At 33.4% G+C, this 21496-nt stretch overlaps 1 protein-coding gene across 1 annotated transcript in view; it reads right to left on the bottom strand.

Annotated features, from left to right (window-relative positions):
• The window catches only part of LOC145287850 (coiled-coil domain-containing protein 39-like), a 2493216-nt gene that overhangs the window by 157561 nt on the left and 2314159 nt on the right, over positions 1 to 21496 (bottom strand). The window contains exons 21-22 of the mRNA XM_080135726.1: positions 11367 to 11486; positions 4001 to 4163 (exon numbers count right to left, since the gene is read on the bottom strand). Of these exons, the coding sequence (XP_079991852.1) occupies positions 4001 to 4163; positions 11367 to 11486 (283 nt within the window). The remainder of the gene's footprint in view (positions 1 to 4000; positions 4164 to 11366; positions 11487 to 21496) is intronic.

The following is a 21496-nucleotide window of genomic DNA, read 5'->3' as shown; positions in this document are numbered from 1 at the left end:
GCACCGTCTCTTGTGCACTGGAATCTCTATCTCTTAACTTCTGGCCTTGTACCACATATTCCTGAAATGGAAGTTAATACCTTGCTGTCTTTGAAACAAGAGTTGGTCACTATACAGCTAACTGGTGTTGTTTTAGCAGATCTATTGCCTTCTTTAATAGTTAAGTTGGAACTCCAGTCGTTGATATTTTACCAGTTTCTAGGTCTTCCCCTTGATTTGCTCCTTCTATTACTCACTTTAAGATTGTTTTTGTGAGCTTGGCTTTACAGTAATGTAAAATATGACCTGGATACCTTATCGTTCTTCTCATAAGATCGTTCAATAGATTTCTCTCAGTTTTTGCTGTTTCAGAGAAAACTCATTATTTTATATTCAATTTCTTCAGTTGCTTGTGAGGATTCTTCTTCGGCATCGACTCTGAAATTCTTGGAGTTTCATCTTGATTCTTTTATTAAAGTTTATCGTTGTCGGTAATATAAAGTTATAAATTCTATTTTCTACAATATGACAGCATCAAATAATCCAATAGGTTTCCCCTTCCCATTATTATATTCTTATATGCAAAGAAAATGTTAGTTATTGTTTCATTCTTTATAATTTGTATAGGTAAGTTTTTATATCCCACCGGAAGTTGAATGACGTCTAATGTCATATCACTATAAAATATCTATGGACATTTTTGACAAAAACTTAAAAAAAACTTTTTTTTTGTATTTTCAGAAATATGCGAACTAAATTTAAGAAAAATGTATTCAAAGTGGTTAAAAAATAGAAATAAAAAGTTATTTTAAAAAATTGACCAGATGTCTAATTGATATCTGATAAACAAACAGTATTGTTTTTTTTAATTTTCTTAACCCTAAACAAGGCATATTGCCACTGAGATGTAAGACGGCTACAAATTTATAGCTCCATCCTAAATGAGGTGTTATGTAGCAAGATATTTGTTGACATTATATTTAAATGTCCCCATATTGGTACAGTCGAGGAAGGGAACAGAGAATAAAATTCAGAAGAGAATCAACCCAAGGATAGATGTGATTTAAATAAAAGAAATTACTAGCATCTGAGGACATCCACAATGAAGGGAAAATATTTTGCTGTTAATCTTGTTGGTTGAATATATTTATGTGAGGGAGGTATGTGCAGTAAGAGCACATTAAAACACATTCCGTGAAAGTACTTTAAAACAAGCACAGAGAGGTCATATCATGGCGATTGGACAGGGGATGGAGCATTGTAGACAATCCGGGACCTATTAGATACTTGTTTTTGTAACCTAACAAAGAGAAAGAGGCTAGTAGTCAAAGCACCATCCCAGATATGGCAACACTGATTCCATTTAAGGAATGTTACGGAATGTGTTGGTAGAAATGCGGACCAAATTTAGTGTATAATTCTGAATAAATAGTGAATATCCTTTGTTTAACATAAAGAATATGAATACCGACACAGACATCTAAACTCTTAGCAAACATTTGTTGTTTTTCAAGGATCCGGATGTGAAGTGGACTCTGGAATAATAAGTGTTTGTTTAATTTTGATTTTGTGAAAAATTAAAACAGTGGATTAAAGTCAGTTCGCTGTCAACCTCCATCTTGAACGACTGCTGATCGTGACTGCATTGATTCTTCACCGATCTAATGCCGCCATCTTTATCATGAAGAATTATTCAACACTTTTGATTGTGCATTGATTCCTCGCCGATTTGATTTACTAACATCATCTTTGTTCAACATAATGGTTCAGCATTTAAAAATTTTAGAGAAAACAAATATTGAAAGAACAGAATGAATGCATCATTTCGGGATACGTGCATGAAGGCGTAGTCTAATTAGATGGTGAAAATGTTAGCATACGAAGGTATTGGTCACTATCTTATCAGGCTTTAATGCAAACGTGACAAATCGACTTTACTATATATATATATATATATATATATATATATACATATATGTTCAGAAAGTGTGAGAGAATATATATATAATGATTTTCCACAGCTGAACCAATGTCGCAGCCACAAGAGCCAAGAAAGCCAACAAACCGGAAGTCCAAGACTCGAGTTTCGCCCTCATTTGGGTTCATCAGTTAGACATATCTGTGCTCAGGATTTTAAACTCGAACCTCTTGCATGCTAGGCAAGCACTCTACCAACTGAGCAAACACGCCACACACACGTCCTTTCGAGTATATAAAATTCCTACTGGTGAGACGTCGGCTTGGGTTAAAGCTGGTCTGATACCTCGTCCCTTGTTTGATATGAAGTAGGTTCTTTCCACTGTCGGATATGTGCCGCGGGTTGCTTGATCTGTGTAAGTTAATAGACTTTCTTGTGTGTGTGGCGTGTTTGCTCAGTTGGTAGAGTGCTCGCCTAGCATGCAAGAGGTTCGGGTTTCAAATCCTGAGTGCAGATATGTCTAACTAATGAACCCAAATGAGGGCGAAACTCGAGTCTTGAACTTCCGGTTTGTTGGCTTTCTTGGCTCCTGTGGCTGCGACATTGGTTCGGTGTGAAAAATCATTGTGTATGTATATATATATATATATATATATATATATATATATATATATATATATAAATATATATATAAAAGTAAAAGTTTAAAAACAATTAAAATATTATATATATATATAATATTTTAATTGTTTTTAAACTTTTACTTTATTTAAAGGACAGATATTTTGCTCATATTTTTTAACATAACTCAACATCAATAATGTAAGAATTATGATTCTCTACCAATTTAAGAAAATAGGGTGGGTAAGAGATTTTAAAAATTATTTCTACCTTTTCTTATTGAAAAATAAACGTAAGAAATGAAATTTCTATTAGTATACAAACAACATAATATATGATAATAGCTTTTTTATAGTTTAAAGTACCACAATTCTTTACAAATAGCTTTACATGAAAGAGGAAGAATAAAAGTTATACATAACGTTATTATATCATCATAACAATAAGGATAAAACATCCGAACAATAAGGAAAAAACTCTTTAGGCCACTGTCTTTCGAAGCTAAATGTTTCTCATCAGCAGAGAAGGGCCAGAATTATACAAAATGCAAATGCATAAAAAAACTGGCTTAATAATGGAATAAGAATAGAGGATAGAGGAATAGGATAATATAGTAAAAAGTAAATAAAAGTAGGTACAATATATAAACGTAAATCTGAAGGGTAGTATATATGTAGGTAATAGTATAAAAAATATCGTCCCCTACAAAATAATGGAGATCATTAAAGAAGAGGCAATAACAAAAGAAGAAAGAAAAAGATAGGGACGATAGATGAGAAAGTAGAGAAGGGGAGAGAGGAGATAGAAACAGTAAACTGAACTTTTCTTATCTTGATAAGTTTGCTTTTTTAAAGATTTACTTTTTTATGACATAATTATATTATAAATATCTATATTCATAAGATAATCACCACAAATATTCACAATAAAAAATATAGGAAGACCTTTTCTATGTTTCTTTTCATAATGTGAATATTTTTTCCAGAAAATTTCCCTTTTAAGCTGTGCTTTTGTTTTGAATTGGCTTATAACAGTTATTTTATTTTCACAAAAAAAATATTTATTCTAGGAATATTCAAAATAGCCATAAATCGAAAAATGCTCCAGGTTGAATAGAGCTCTGCCATTATATTATTATTGTATAAAACGATGAGAAATTTACATGCATGGAATAGCCTGTTTTATATTTAAATCATTTTTAAGGGCAAAATGATATTCAAGGTCACAATAGCAAACACACAGTAGATTCAGTTAGTGTATTCAGTCTTTTTTTTTTTTTGACATTTATATAATAGAAGTCATTTCTGAAAAAAAATAAAAGGAATTTGTCTGTATAGCGACCATAACTTGAAATATTGTGGCCCTTTTCATTTTATACCTGAAAAAAAAATCTTTTCCACACTGTTAAAAAAACAATATTGTGGCATTGTTCTGAAAGAGTCTTTGACGAAATTGCTGTTAAAGCGATTCAAAGAAACTTACCCAAGTCCTCGCCAATACCAATGTATGAAATCTGTGCTGCTTCTCTCCCTCTGCTTATTCCACTGTGGATACTACTGACAGAGGCATTACTAGAAGTAGCTGAGCGAACCGATGATGCCCCACTTCTGGATGTTCGTGTTGGAGTAGGCACAGAAATATTCGCCTGAAAATAGAGGCAAAATATTTTTTAGAACAAAGCTTCAGTAGTTCAAACTCTTTATAATTATCATTTTTTTTTTAAACTATTTGAGCAGTGTTAGTACAAAATCGGAGTATGTCGATTTACATATTTATCTAGCTTCTTCCACTTTATAAATTATGTTTTAATCAATTAAATTAGCTTTTTGCGAATTATCACCAAAAAAACGTCTCTTAGATTATATATATATATATATATATATATATATGTATATATATATATATATATATATATATATATATAGGAATTACATTAAAAACATTACATACAGTTTATATATATAAGCCGTGTATGTAGTGCTTTTACATAATTTATTTTATCATGTCAAATATTTCTTGAATTATGAAACCATTAATGAAAATTCAACAAAATCAAAATAGTAAAATTTACTCTTCAAATTTTCTGAAAAATATTTTGATTTTAGGTAACATGTTTGTCTAAAATATTTACACAATTGTTAAGAGTAAAGAATTTAAATTTCTTTCTAATCATAAAAACTATTTTATATATAATTTTTGTTCCAAAATTTTGCTAAATAAATAATTTATGCCCGGTAAAAATGACAAATTTTTGTTGAACTCTCAGATAAAAAAATTAGCCACTGACAAATTCATTTTAATAAAATGGCGAGTCAGTTTCTGTCTGAAACAAGCTTTCTTGTGAAAACTCATTTAAGTGCATCTTGCTGCCTTGTGGTGAGGAGTTTAATACCTGAAACAAACACTCAATTTAACCATACATTCTGGTTTAATAAAAAAAAACAATAGTATAAACAGAATAGTTAAATCTGGATTAAATGTGGTTTTACTGTAGAATCCCCTAGAAAAGTCCTGACATATGGACTTTGTCTGTCCAATTTCTTCGATGATTGTAGATAAATTAGAAAGAAGAATCTTAGTAGTAATCATCGACTTGTATAATGAGAATACTGCTAGCATTTAAAAATACACGTGAACTGATAATATTGTTAGTATTTCCTGGGAATGTGTGAGGACCACTATATACACCTGTTCCTCGCCCTGAATCTCACATTCCCATTTTTATTTTATAACATTAAAATTATACATTTATAGACTTTAGTAAAACACTGTTTTTGCTATTTATGCATGTTTACCGCAAATGCAAGCTTTCCTGTTATAGAGAATCTAAAATAAATTGTGCATGTTCTTTTGGCAGTCCTACAACTCTATCCCTTGGTCTTCATTTTTTATGAGTGATCTTTGTGACTGAGTAGGATAAAAATGCTATTCATTGGGATGATTGTTAGTGCGAGTCATATGCAGAGATAAATTGATTAACTTTTCTTTATTATATCGTTGTGGCTATATCATTAATAAGAGTGCTGGTGAAAAACGTTTTATCTGGGATGACGTTATCCACCTAATTTTTCAAGAACCCAAACCTTGGAGTAAATCCTAAATAGATTGTCCTATCAGCAGATGCAAAATACTAGAGCTGGTGTATTGCAATCTATTTAATGGATTCTGGTCCATGCAGTAATTACCTGTATGCTCTCTTGATGCATTTCCATCTTCTAGAGGTTGGAATCCAATAACAGGAGACCTATTCTTTCTGAGTAAAACTGGCCTTAGTCCATCAACTTAGTTAATATTTATGATTATATATTACTTGAACATGACATCAAAATCCAACCAATAAGATCATGGGCAGGAAATCTGTGCTAATATTAAAGAGAGTTTTCCAGATGGTATAGACATCTCTAAAGGAGACCCTAGATTGTCCTACATGTATTTCCATGTAGCACTTACTCACAGCACCGTATTCATCCTCACTCTTTATCGACCCCAAAATGACAGAATTAGTATATTTGAGAAAACTGATCATATCTTGTTTGTTTACCCTTTTGCCAGCATTCATGTCTTCAGCATTAATGTTAAATAGATAATTAATTCAAACATGACCGATGATGTAGGAAAGTTTTGCTTATGATTTTTAAAAGATTATTGATAAATATTCTCGTGTACCTGATAGTGAAAGACATTTTTAAGCCTCTTTGATCTTTTTCTGACAACTTATATTGAGTAGTGTTCATCCATTGTTGTATATCCTCTGCAATCTTTCAATCGCTCAGTTCTCCCAACTTATATTTTAAAGTTTAGTAATACCTATTATGTCCCTTTCCATTGCAGAGTGTATAAATACTCAGGGGTAATCTTTCATATCGGAAATTCCTCTATATTCCATTTTTAAAAAGAATGTGTTAAGTATTACATCCAGATTAACTGATTGGTTAATCACTAGTATTGAGGGTGTCATATCCTCCAAGAGATTCCAATATAAAATAGCCAGTCATAGTACATCCCTCAATGTTTCAAAATCATTGTTCATCCAGTGCGGTCACAGCCGAGATTGAATTCACTACACGAGTTTGTAGTGTAATTTAAATCTTGTCGGTAGCTGAATACTTGATCTTCGCCAGGGCTATTAAGGGCATTTTTTATCATGACGCCATCACTAGATGGGGTGCCTACCACGGCTTAAGAGAGTCCCATCTACCCACAAGAGAAGGATAGATTGTGCCAGTTTCTCAACCTGGTATTTGACCTCACAGTACATACATTACCTCACCTTCCCAAATGGTCACCCATCTGGTACTGGCCAGGTTCAACGTTGCTTAACTTTGGTGATCTGACGTGAACCGCTGTGTCAATGTGATTGTGCCGTATATATTACTCATAAAAATCACTATTTCAGTTGTGTTCAACAAAATAGAGGTGTTAAAGATAAAGCAACCTTTAAAACTGCCCAGAATCATTACAAAATGGTGATATAGACTGCAGAAAGAGTTCTGTGCCTAATCTGTTAAATTAGGAATAACTGAACAGAGGCTTGGTTTCCACGTGTGTCGATGAATAGCAAAGTTCTGAATAGATGCATGTTTTCTATCCCAACCATCATCGACAGACTAGAGATTATCCTATCAGCATCCGATAAAGCCAAACTGTGGACAAAAATCTTTGCACTGAATTCCACTCAGGAACTTTGGAATTCCCCCTCTGATTATAAATACATTGAACGACATCCATATATTTGTCTGGGATGTTGTCAAACTTATAAAGAACATTGATGTTAGAACAACTTGTGCTGACAGCATTCCAATCATAGTGCTTAAAAAGAGGCAACTGGAACCAGTTTCTAATCTTACAAAGTTCTTTAATCGTTGCTAAATGAATAAATTCTCCCCCTCACCCGAGAAAACTTTGTCAATCCGCCCAGTATCCAAAAATACTCCAAATCAGTTTTCTGTATATATTTGTGTCATGGGTTTGAATCTATGATAAATCACAAAGTTATCAATCACTTGATTGAAACAATTTACCAAGTGACAACCAATATGAATTTCGCCCTAAAAGGGCAACAGCTGATGTGGATCGGTGAATCTATTGGGAATAGTTCTTCATATAGATTTAGAACAAATGTCTGTTTCACAAGATTGCCAACTATAGAATATCTTAAAATGTCCTTTAAACCGTCAAATCCTATTTCACTGATAGGTTATTAAAAATAGTCATTTATGAGAAGTCTGAGGCATTTAGTATCAATGCAGTGTGTCTCAAAGATAAATTCTATTCCCAAGTCTCTCCCTGATATTCATTAACGATCTCCCAAATACTATTCTAAGATCACACATCGATATTTATGCATATGACACAACCATCTATGGCAACACTTTGAAGATAATATACTCATGATCTTCCTGATTCCCTCTTTTTTTACCCCAAGCACATTGTGCAATGGGCAGGGGGAGTGGTGGTTACTTTAATACATTTATATACAAGCTTCTTTTCTTTCACCACCAATGGCCACTATTGAAATGGATGGCTCTTTTCTTTGAGGAAATACCTTTTTTGGTAAGCTTCTGCAACTAACTTTCATCCCCCATCTCAAGCGGAAATCATAGATCAGATCTATTGCTAAAGTCGCTGGAAAAAATTTCTGGAGCAGTAGAATGATCCAAACATTGATCTCAATCTTGATTTATACTTGTATAAGAGTCAAATATACGCTATCCATAGAGTAATATTACCACATCTGGGAAGGTGAAGCTCAGAGCACACTTCCTTGTCTTAACAGAGTACAAAAGTGACTCTGAAATGTAGTAAGCGATATCTCTTCTCTTGCCTAGAGCTTCTTTCTCATAGATGAAATGTTGCTAGTTTTTTCTCTACAATTTCGTTATTTAGATGGTAGGTGCTTGATTAATTTCCATTCATTGGTTTCCCCTCTCCTGCAAATCACTTATAGCAAATAAACTATTTTAACTGGAAATCATTTTCCTTTTTTCCCATGTGAGCTAAACAGAAATTCTACAAGCAGAGTTTCTTTTCAAGAACTGCCCATCTATGGAACACAGTACTGCGGAGTTGCTTCTCAACCAACTCCAACATGGTCGTTTTCAAGTTCAATGTTAACAAGTTCTTGCTGAACAGTCATATCAAAGAAATCAAATTTTACTCAGCTTCAACCATCATCTCTAATTCTCAAGGCATTTGTCTCACTGTCCACCTGAAACGCCCATTAACTCTTATCGTTCAGTAAACGTTGGACCTGAATAGGCGATAATTAATATAAAATAAAAAGACCGTATGATATTATTGTAAGCTACTATAAAACTAAATTAATAGCACTAGTTTATTCCACACATTTATTCTAGAAAAGGTGTTCAATCTAGGTATCAAGTTTTATTTTCAATTTTATCCCCAAACAGACACTACAAATATTGGACAGATTACTATGAATTTGTGCATTTATTTGTATGTGGGTAAGGTACATCCTCCATCAAAGATGACGGTAAAGAAATTATAATACATCAATGTTTGCATTAATATACATAGAAAATGATAATTACGTCAGTGATTTGATTTTTCATATAAATTATTAATATGAGGGTCATTCCAAAAGTAAAGCCTATTATTTAGCTTTTAACTCCAAATTTTGGAGAGCCACAAAGACGAGAGTGGTACTACTAATATGAGCGACGTTTTGTGTTTCAGAATTTTTCTACATTGTCACCAAAATTCTGAACGCTCTAGGGTTATAATCAGGATTCAGTTCTGGGGTTCGGGAAGGAGTGAGTCACTCTCTCAACAATAGCATGTTTCTGCCCTCTTATTTTCCAATCGACCACACCTGGCCTCTCGCCACCAATGTCACACCGCACAATCCGAACGTCAGCAATACAAAATTCTTTTTAAGAGAAGATGTTCACGACTCTTTTCTCTCTGCTGCCCCAGGGAATTTTTCCCTGCTTTTATATCCTCCTATCTAGAAAAAAAAGGAAGAGACAGGAAAAAAAATAGCTTCTCCCATCATGCTCTGCCTTCCCAAGATGCCCTTTGTGTATACAAATACGCTGGCCATCCTTTCCTTCTTCTTTCCCAAAGAGCGATGCAGATACGCCCGGTACGTTTCTTTTTTTTTTTTCTTCTTTTCTTACCATATACCCCACACGCCTCCCTGATCTTTGAGATCAATAAGACACTTCATAATCCTTCATCCAAGCAGGCCTCCTCCTCTCACATTGAGGTTGACATTTTCAGGTTCACTACAGACATTTTCGTCCAGTTGTAAAGAACCACAATGTAGGGCTAAATCGAATTGGGGTGCATCGTTAGCTTCTTGGTGGATATCGACTTCCTCCTCTTAACTGTCATTACTGCGCACCAGTAGGGTTACACGACGCAGGTCTAGGATATGCCGGGGAACGCCATTCACCATTATGTTGTTCTTTGGCTGCGTTCGCGTTATGACCCCCCCTCCCCCAGCGAGTGGTACATTTTGCATTGGAGGCTTTACCCACACCTCCTCGCCCACTTTAATGGTAGCTTCTTCACCCTCAATTCCTACCGTTTTGTTGCACGGATGCCGCTACTTATATGCAAAGATGGCTCTTAGAGGCACAGTTGTCTCATCTTGTCTGGTTTTTGGTGAAAGCCAATTTCAGTCTTTGCTCCACTGAGGCAAGGTCTCCCTTATCTTCATCGCGCATCTGCTGGTAAATAGTGAGGGCTTGCCCCTCTAAGTAGAGCGGCAGCAGAGTGACCACGTCTTTGATTTTTTGCAACCTTGCCACTATCTTTAATTTTTCCAGACATTTAATTAGGTCACCCTCCCCAGTGAAGGGTCTCAACATCTGAGTCGAGAGTCTTCAGTCAGCCATGTTAACCTGCTTGACTCATCAAAATAGCTTCTAGGGTTATAATCAGGATTCAGTTCTGGGGTCTGGGAAGGAGTGAGTCACTCTCTCGACAACAGCACGTTTCTGCCCTCTTCTTTTCCAATCGACCACACCTGGCCTCTCGCCACCAATGTCACACCGCACAATCTGAACGTTAGCATTACAAAATTCTTTTCAAGAGAAGATATTCACGACTCTTTTCTCTCTGCTTCCCCAGGGAATATTTCCCTGCTTTTATATCCTCCTATCTAGAAAAAAAAGGAAGAGACAGGAAAAAAAATAGCTTCTCCCATCATGCTCTGCCTTCCCAAGATGCCCTTTGTGTATACAAATGCGCTGGTCATCCTTTCCTTCTTCTTTCCCAAAGAGCGATGCAGATACGCCCGGTACGTTTCTTTTTTTTCTTTCTTTTCTAATCATATACCCCACAAACGCACTTTTTCCTGGAATTCAATGATGCATCTCTGCTTCTGACACAGATCCATGACAGGGGTTGTTTTCTTAATGTCTCACGCAGTCAATATCTGCAACAGTGAGAGGAAATGCATAAGTTCAGTCATAATACCAATGAAATTTGCAATCTCCTCTGACTCATTCGGGCGGAATAAAAAATAGGAGGCATTACTTTTGGAACGTCCCTCATATAATTTCTGATAACATAAAAACAAAAAAAAAAACAATCTCACCAGCAAATAATCGAAATACGATGACATCACTGTATTATTAGTAAACAAAGTAGGCCTGTGTATCATACTTTCTTTAGAATCTACAATGCAAGTCTTCCTAATGTTTTAGCTTTTATTTCAGTAGGATAATTAGGGACTGTTGACAAGTTGAAAAAAAATCTCTTTTATTAATAGAAGTAATAGTATAATTTCGGTTTCAGACAGATACCACATCTCTGTTAGTAACAGATTTAGTCATGCTGCTTCTGCCATTTTCCCAGAAATAACAAGAAGAATATTTACCTGACTTAAGCAAAGTAGAAGATTTTCATATGCCACCGCACTGAACTGCTGAACAATTTTTGTAAGTTCTGTAATATTGCTTTTGTTGAAGTTGATCATTCCTCGCAAATCAATATCAACCTGTAAACACAAGTAAATCAATTCTGCTTTATACTTATCATGTATGTCTCAAAACACATCGAGTTATCTTACTATGAATTTATTCAGAATTTATAGTTTTATTTTTGTTTACTTTGATCAAAATTCATTCAATAAATATATAATTCAGCATTTGATAAATATGAATACTAAATTAAAATCACAGAAACATTTTTCAACCTCTAAATTTTAGAAGCTGGCTGGGTTGACCGAAAACTGTCTCAAGACCTTACTTCAAATAATGACTATATATGCGTTAGTCAAGTTAATTCACGATAGTACCTGGTGTGGCACGTGATCAATAGATCAATGCTGTTGAAATATGTACTAATACATATCACTTCTCTTTGATCGCATGTTATTGTCAGTAAATGTGATGCTTCCTTTAAATTTTTGGTACTTCTGCACATACCGACTTGCAGTTTCCATGAAGTTTCTCGGGTATGCTTAGCCACTGATAGGAATAACCGGAAGTGGCCAATCGCGAAACGTTAAATCGCTACGAGAAAATTATAATTATAAGCAGAAAAAATACAATAAATGAAATTACAAACATGTATCTAAGCAAACCCTAAGCCTAAATCCTAACCTGCGTGATTAAAATTAATTTTTTATTTCTTCCAATTTATATAAAAAAAACTAGCCTTCATTGATTCATGCAATGTAAAAATATTTGTTAAAATAGAGGATCGTTTGGCCAGCCTTTTACGGTTATTTCCGTCAGCTGCTGAGCAAGCCGAAGCTAACTTCATGGAAATCGCGTGTAGGTAAAATGCAGAAGCACCAATTTTTTTTAAAGGAATCCTTTGAATCCAATCGATATTTATTTTATTAAACATAAATTTAAAATCTCAACCGCAAAATATTTGACGAATGCTCAAAAAATATACTTTGTAAATTCTTCAGAATACTAGAATTAAGCAGAATAATTTTAGATTATAACACATTTTTTTAATGACTGGAATATATGATATAGAATTTTAAAATAGTTACTGGCATTATATTTGTAACACCAAAAGGACACAAAAAATAATATAAAAATATATGAATGTGTGAACAAGAGATATAACAGAAAACTAAATTTAAGCACACATTGTTATGTAAAATGTACAGGTTTTTAGCATGATGAGGAATAATGTGCGGATGACTAAAATGTTAATTCCATATTTTCGTATGGTTGAGTGTATTTCTGTAATATCACACAAAACTAAATAGTATATTACACACACACACAAGTATAGTATTTACTTCAGCAATTCTCAAGACATGAATAGAGCTTAGTAGTAGTATACAAATATAGTTATGGCAAGTAAACTGTACAGAAACCGGAGTTTAATCCCTGAGGGAAATCATTAAGCTAATTGCCAGATGATTTCTCACAATAGAGTCTGTGTAACTTACTTGATATATATATATATATATATATATATATATATATATATATATATATATATATATATATATATATATATTAACCTTTCAAGATTGGAATAGAACTGAATGAAGAAACGAAATCATGGGAATAAAACGCCCGGATATCCTATCAATGGTAAATTATATTAAAATGAATTAAGAAAATGTGTTTCAAGACTGCAGTTTCACAGCATTGCCGCTTATCAGAAGTGTATTTGACGGGTATAACATCGAACTAATAACAATCTCGGAAACTTAAGTTTTATGCACGTGATGTGGCATTTTGTGACTTTATCCATCATTTTACTGATGTAAGTATTTTCTTTCCCACTTAGAAACAGCAAGTTATTTTGGGGACATAAGTTTTATTTAATGGGTTCTAGTAGCAAAGCAAATATTTGCATCTGCATTTAATAATAAATTTTAAAGTAAAATAAATAACCCACACACACGGGCGAGGGTAAAAAGTAATGATCAACCAATTTTCAACCTTAACAAAGTGTTTATGAATAATATGAAATCTTAAGCTTCATTTTATTTTACAGACAGGAAATTGTAAACTTTCTTGTAATGGTCAAAATTGTTATAAGGCAGTCCTAAATGTTCTTTTATTCAAATTTGTATCCATTTAAGAAATCCATAAGGACATTAGAGTATCATAAAATTATTGATGGCTTTTCCCATGGCACGGTTAAAAAAAAATAGGAGTCTGAATTTAAACAGGAAACTGAAAGCTTAGTAGATGATGTACATGATCGAATTAAGCATACGCGATATTAGTTTGATTCATGATATGAGGCATCTTCAATTAAGCAACAGAATGTTTGGCAGCAGTTGTTAACATTCATGTTAAAATGATAAAGATTTCAGCTCATTTGGGGTGAACACACCTGTGCCTTAAGTAGAAATGTGTCACATGCAACATGCCATAAGACAAAAACGGTTTGCATCCTAATCTAGAAATATTTGAATGGTGATTTTCCACTATGGATGAAGACAGATTCTCATTTTTAGCCGGAGACAAAAAAAAAAGAGTACAAACAAAATAATTTGTTATTATTGCATATACACTGAATGGTGTGTAAGGTATTTTATTATTGTACATCTTTTCGTGTTTTCTGCATAGCTTTCTATCATAGCTGATATACTTATGGAGACGAATTACCAGGTCATACTTGTGTGATATGACAGTGATATAGACACCGGTTAGTTTGTAGATTTTCTGTTACCAATATAAGCTTTCCTTTCAAGGTTTGAGTTTTCAAGTCTAGTCCATCCTGCTATTCTATCCGTGCACAGGGAAGAGGAAATAAATTCAGATTGTATATCCTTATACACTTATTCAAAACAATAGCTGATACAGAAAACAGCAATTCTTCCCTCTTAGAAACAGCATATTGGAAATTTATCAATGTTTCTGGACTTTAGTGCTTGAAGAGTTATCTTCCTTTGTTAAATGATGACGTATGTTTTTAAAGTTAGGTAACTTGGAATTATCTCCACTTTGACTGTATTTATAAAGGCGCATATTTAAGGTGTCGTTCTCTTCGTGTTGTAAACAAGTAAATAAACAGGCGTGTCCTTCTGTATCTCTTTGTAAAAAGTCTAAAAAATTTTACATTGTTAATTCTTTTTTGTCATCTTCGATATAACTTCCAGTATTAAGTCATTTAAGGGAAAAGGTACGTTTTCTTTACTTACTTCATAATTAATTTAACAAAGGTTCTTAATTAACCCAACATAGGTCATGCACCCAGAAATGACATAGCAAGGATAACAAAAAAAACAAAAAAAATTAAACACGTTTAAACATTGTTTTTGACTGTCTAGAATTTTCGGTTGTGATAAAAAAAGAAAAATAGGTTTTGTTTATAACAAATAATAATTATGGACGCAAAACTTAATGTTTTCTTGTCGCTACTTGATAAAATGAACTACTCGATATGGCGGGTTCAAGTGAAAACAGCTTTGATTAAAGATGGTTTCTGGGGAATTCTTGATGGAACGGAATCTATTTTACAACAGTCTTGATGTTCAAGCACACAAAACATATATGTTAAGGAGAGCTCGTGCGTTAGCCACAATTGTTCTCTCTGTGAAAACGTCACTTTTATATTTAATTGGAGATCTGACTGATGCCATGATCGTTTGGAAGAAATCGGCTGATCAATTCCAAAAGAAAACGCGGGCTAACAAATTAGTGTTAGGGAGAAAATTATATTCCCTTGAATTAAAAGAAAGTGACTCTGTTAATGAACATATCAAAACGATGGTTGAGGTATTTGATGAGTTGGCAGTCATTGGCGACTTAATACACGAAGAGGACAGAATTGTGCATCTCCTAGTTGGGTTGGAACACTCGAATTAAATGTATGTGTACCAAAAGGGAAGTACCAAAGAGGCAAGTTGTATGAGACTCGATGCATTCCCATATTATGTTACAACTTATTAAGTGTGTCGAGAGCTACTAAATCTGAGAAAACCTGCATATTTACTGAGACAGATTGTAAAAGTTTGAACAAAAAGAAAATAGTACCTACAAGTTCAAAAGTTGGGAACATGTACTATTTGAACTGCAATAAAATAAAGGAAGCACCCCATGCAGCAATTACTTGCTCATGCAGTAACACAAAAGAGGATATAGATATCGTTCCTCATTTCCAAAAACTGGTGGAAACCAAAACACTCAACGTCTCGGAATTGTGCATAACGATGTTTGTGAAAGTGATTTTTGAAATGTGAAAACCAAAATGGAAATTTCATGAGAAAAACAAGTTTTTACTGATTCATCGCCTCAATCCAAAATGGAGAAATCAAGATCTATGACTGGTCAAAAACGTCGCCAGTATTTTAAAGAAAAGCTGAAAGGGAACGTGTAGGCAAAGAACGAACTGATCAGCAGAAATCTCCTTCAAATGAATGGAGGAGGGAATGGAATCCGAAAAAAACATTCACAAAATTTCGAGGGAGGTTCATCAGGAAAACATCAAGAACTAAATTGTCGACCAGCTGGTTGAATTGGCAGTGGTCACTTTGACTGGAGCGAACTACCATGACATATTTTCTTTTTTTTTAAAATGAAAATCTGAAGTAAATCAAGTCTAACACATTCCTGGTATTTATCTCTGATATATCTCAGTGCTTGAGAAGCAATGGAACAGTTTTGCAGGTTCAGTGATTTAGCAGAAAAACAAAATTTTGTCCAGTAGCCTTTCTGGAGTAAAAAGTTGTGAAAACAGTTTCAAGATGGTTGCAGATCTGAAGGAAAAACAGTTTCTAACCTTGGCACAAAAGGGGACTGTTTGGTTGATTCGGTGAATTCTACTGTTGAGAGTCAATACCTGTTATTAGTAAGTGATCAGACAAAATTACTAGTTATTGCCCAACAAAGGCATTGTAATGCTATGGAGAGGTTTGTGAAGGCTACCTGACAACAGGTGCCTCATGTCCCATGTTTCTTAAATCACTGTGCACACGTTGAAACTTAAGTTTTTGTTAAATATGTAAATCCATATAAATAAAGAAAGGTTTAGATCAGTTATAGAGAAATAGACAATGCCTGGGAAAAATATAATAAATGGACTTGTGAGCAGACAACTTATGATGCTGAAGGAACGGTATTGGAAAACTGGCTTAAAACCATATTCACATTGATAAATTTCCAATACTGCCCCTCAATATTGCTCAGTTTTAGTGCTTGAAGAGTTATCTCCCTTTAAGATTTCTAGATTTCTGCTTGCTTTTCAGTGATGTAAGCTTTTTGTCTTTAATGATGACGTATGTTTTTAAAGTTGTGTAACTTGGTTATTTCCTCTTTGACTGCATTTATAAAGGCGCTTATGCAACGTGTCTTTTCCTTTGTGTAGTAAACAAGCGAATAAATAGATGTGTCTTTCTGCAGCTCTCTGTGTAAAAATCTTTTAAAAAATGTTACATTGTTAATTAATTGGTTTTATTTTGTCATCTTTGATATATCTTCCAGTATGAAGGCGTTTAAGGAAGAAAAATATGTTTTCTTTATTTACTTCATAATTAGCTTAACAAAGGTTACTAATTAACCCAACACACCACTCATGGAATATAAGGACTATGATTAAGCAAATGTTACGAGGTTGCCAACAGTAAACAATGATCCATTTTTTACTCATCTGTATGGATAACAACTCTCATTTAGATCATCCACCCTTTAAGGGTTCTTGTGCGTTAGTGTTGTTGGAAGGCACTCACCTATCCACATCATCAGACAAGCTAAAGCCTGCTTGACCATGGTGCCAGTTTAGATGCCAAGAACCTGATCATAGAACAGATATTACTGGTTTACATAGTATTGGTAGCAGGTAAGAAAGCAAACCAGATCTGAGATTATATGTATGCATATGTGAAATACGCTTTTCAATATTCATTGAAACTTCAATAAGAAAGGATAATAAAAAATACTGTTTGGGGAAAAACAAAGAAAATTTATGAATAAATATCAGATAAAAAGAATATGCACTAAAAATAGCAAAAAACAAACACATTTTTCTATGTCACTTGCTTCTGAAAATTTTTCAATTCATTAATCTGATAATCAATTTGCATATATTAAAACTTTGAAGACGATATTTAGCCAAAAAATGAATTCAGTTAAAATTTTTAAATATATATATTTTTTTTAATAAAAAATTTCTTAAAATTTATTTGGATTTGTCTAGCAGCTTGAAAGAAAATGAGATAAAGTTTGAACTAAGTAATCAATTTCTAAAAACTCAAAAAAGTCATCGAATGAATATATTTAAACAATTTGTTTTGGAGACTTGCTTGAATGCTAATTTGTTGTACAAAACTAACTTGTATCTTTCATTTATATTTGTACGGATGTTATGAATATATTTAGATCGCAAGAACTAAAAATAATACAAAGTTAAAATATGACTGAAAATATTTTAACATAAAATCTTACTTTCTTCCAATTTTTTTAATTTTGTATTTACTGTGATTTTTATATTGATATTTGTAAGTTAAAATATTCAATAATAAAATCAAAAATTCACAGGACTTTTTTCCTTTTGTGAATTAAATTCGAAAATAAGTATCGAGTATTTGGTAAAGTTAGGTAAGTAAGTTTTTACAACTTTTATTCCTGGCATAAACCAGTTGGGTTTATTGCACAATGTAATAATCGATACTCATATGATGGTGTGTCCGTCTTTTTGTCTTGATTCATTGTTTACAACTAAATCACATCAACCCACAGATTCTTATCAGATAACTAAAGTGATTCCGCCAGGCCTTCTTGTCCCAGGATCAAAGATCAAAGTGTAGTAACTGTTCTGCAGATCCTGCACTAAAAGTTATATGTGGGGGCAACCCCACATATCAGACCATTGCTCTTGTAGCAATCAGTTTTGGTCAATGTAGGGGAAACCCTTCATACCAATTGTCACTATCAGTTCCCTGTGGGGAGCTGGTTCCTCTTTCCCTCCTCTCTTCACATCAAAAACAGCCTTGTGCCTAATTTGCTCTCGTGGGGAAGCACATAAATACAAACTAAAGTTAAGTGATGGCGACCCTAGTCATTACTTAGATGGGTGAATATTTGGGAAGACCAGCTGCTCAAACATGCAATCCCAGTTTATAAATGGATACTAGCCTTGATAAGAAATACGACAGACTAGTGTCCTGCCACCAAAATAGATCATGTTTTTTGTTTCGTTTAATGATATAAGACTAGGGATAAACCATGAACTTCTCTGGCTACTACTATAAATTTATGGTAGATTAGAAGTTAATGTGCAAGAGAATTACCAAACTGATATAATCTACCCTTTTTCTTTGTTCGTTCGGCTTACTCTTTCCCGTTTTTTATTCTGGAAAAAGGAGTCACTAATAAAGTAACTTGCTCTAAAACGGCAGTGAGGCGTCAAAGTTTTACATCAAGATGCGATTCAAACAAATGCCGAAAAAAATGCGAATGGCTTACATAAGTACCCTTTTTTCTCGTTCGTTTCGATATGCTCTCCTCTTCGCTTCTAAAAGTAAGTTTGAATATTTACAGGAACGTGTTAACAAAATATTTCTCAATCAATGAAAATCGTTTTAAAACAAACAAGTAACAAGTCTGTCAAATTAACCCAATTAATAAAAATAGTGAATTAGTCAACACGATCATTCTTCCGGATAACACTTGTAGCGTATCTCAATTTTCAGCAACATCAAATAAGCCCATCCAAGAAACATTAACTGGAGTGCCCCAAACTGAAATTCCCTGAAGCCTGCTTCTATCTATCTAATGATAACTCAGCCACTCAGAATGCAAATACACACGCACATATACACATACATATAACAGAACCTTAAAAAGAGTTTTCTGTCGTTCTTGTTTATTTCTTATTGAAAAACTTTAAATCTTCTATAAGTATATTTTACATCTCTGTAAAATTATTGGTAGATAAATATATTTTGTTCGTTAACTCATTTTTTCTCACATTCATTTCTCAAATTACCTTGCTCAGTTAGTACTTATAAACTGGTGATGCATTCATGAAACGTTTTTACCCATCTTTTTCCTTCATAAAGATAACTACATTTATATTAATTGTTAGTGATGTACTTGGCACATTCAAAGGTGTTACTGTCATCAAAATTCACTATCTGAAGTCAGCTGTGCCACAAAATTATGTAAAGAGATAATTAATGTCTATTTAACTAATTTTATAATATTAGACATAGGAATGTGATACGTAATAGGAATGCTCCTGAACATATGCATATTGTTCTTAGTTCATACATATTTATTTGTTTTTGTATTTTCTTCTTAAAGATTTCTCGAGAGAGCATGTAATCTTACTCTGATTTTACTGAAATATGAGCAATAAATAAATGATGCAATAGTATACAGTTTCTCATTAAAAAAATTATAACATAATTTTAAACCTTTCTCTAATTCCATAGCTTCGGTCTTGCAAACTCTAATTTCACAGTTTTCACCAAAGTCTGCTTTTGAGAAGTTTAGAGCATGTTGTAAGGATAACCTTTTTATTTTTATTATATGGATCTGGAATGCCTCAATATTATGAATTCATTCCGGTACGTATAATATTCCTGTTAGCACTCAATAAGGATCTGTAGGACTAATTTATTATTAATTCTAGACAATGCAGAAATCTCAGCTCGTGATCATGTATCATGTGAAGGTAGTTATTGTAAGAAATCAGTTCTCGATGTTTTTTACACATGGCCACTTCTTGATAGCTATTATATGAGTTAGGTATGATGTAAATAGCGTCAACCACTTATAAAAGTTTTTTTTCATTCCACATTGCTTTACATCTGCCCAATTTCAAATAAACAATAATGTTTAAATAAAGTTAATTTATAGAAGACAATGAGTTATGCAGATTCACCTTTTATTAATATATATATATGTGTGTGTGTGTGTGTGTGTGTGTGTGTGTGTTTATATTCTTATTACATTATATTATACTAGCCTGGGTACTCGGCGTTGCCCGGGTGTTTGGAGGTGTGTGTTGAGCAAAGAAAAAAAAAGTGGTAATAGGCAGGCAGGCTCGAACCCATACAAAGAAGGAGGAAAAGAACATGCAAAAAAAAAAAAATGACGTCTTTGCTATTGCGCCCATCGCGAAACCGGAAGTAACGAATGTTTAAATTAATGGTAGTCAATCGAAAAGCGGGGATGACTTTCGAAAATATTGGCGAAAAAAGCGACTCCTCTCTGTAGAAAAGTGTCCAGTTGAGAATTAATCTTTTGGGTCAATTTTTCGATATTTATCGCCCGAAGGGTCACGCTTCAAAACGATACCAATATCGTAAAAATTCGTCGCCTCTGGCAAAATTTTTGAGCAGATATACAAACATACATACATACATTTAAACAGACAGGTGAGATTTATATTATAGATTATATTCTTACGGACATCAGTGTAGTATATTTCCGGAACATTTTTCCTTCCTCAAATATATATTCGACTTTGTTCAAATGTGCATATAGAGATTTGTGTAAATGAGAGTAGTTCGGCAGATATTGGAATGGATTTGAGATCAATTTTTTAAAATATAATTTTGTTTCAATTTCATTGTAATTCTTTAAAGCTTATAATGTAGGATTAGTATTGATATTTTAATTTGTTTTTACAATTTTATTTTTATAATGTAGAATGTTTAAAATAATAAGTATTATCCACGTTTTATTTCTTAAAATCAGTTGCAATTATTTAATATTAGGCAAATTAGTAACAGTACAGTAGACATATAAAACATATCGTTTTGTAAGAGTATTTCATTTCTTATCAATTTTCTTAGTTTGTTCTACGGATGGGACATCTTATCAGCACGGCTGTGACAACAGCATATTATTTTCATTGTTTTGACTCTTGAGCATATATCCGTTAATATCTTATATGTTTTTATATAGACGAATGTGGTTCTCGGTTGATTAAGTGTGTCTAACTGTGTCGGATATATACCCGAGAGTCAAAAGAATGAAAAGAGTATTCTGTTGTCACAGCCCTACTGATCAGATGCCAGACATTCACTTACTTTCTCATACATATACATTCTAACCGGAAGATCTTTTTTAA

This window comes from Euprymna scolopes, chromosome 11 (assembly GCF_053919585.1).
Source record: "Euprymna scolopes isolate OS-2025 chromosome 11, ASM5391958v1, whole genome shotgun sequence".
Classification (NCBI taxonomy): Eukaryota; Metazoa; Mollusca; class Cephalopoda; order Sepiida; family Sepiolidae; genus Euprymna; species Euprymna scolopes.
The sequence above is the reverse complement of the archived record's forward strand: the minus strand, read 5'-3'. Positions and strand labels throughout refer to the sequence as shown.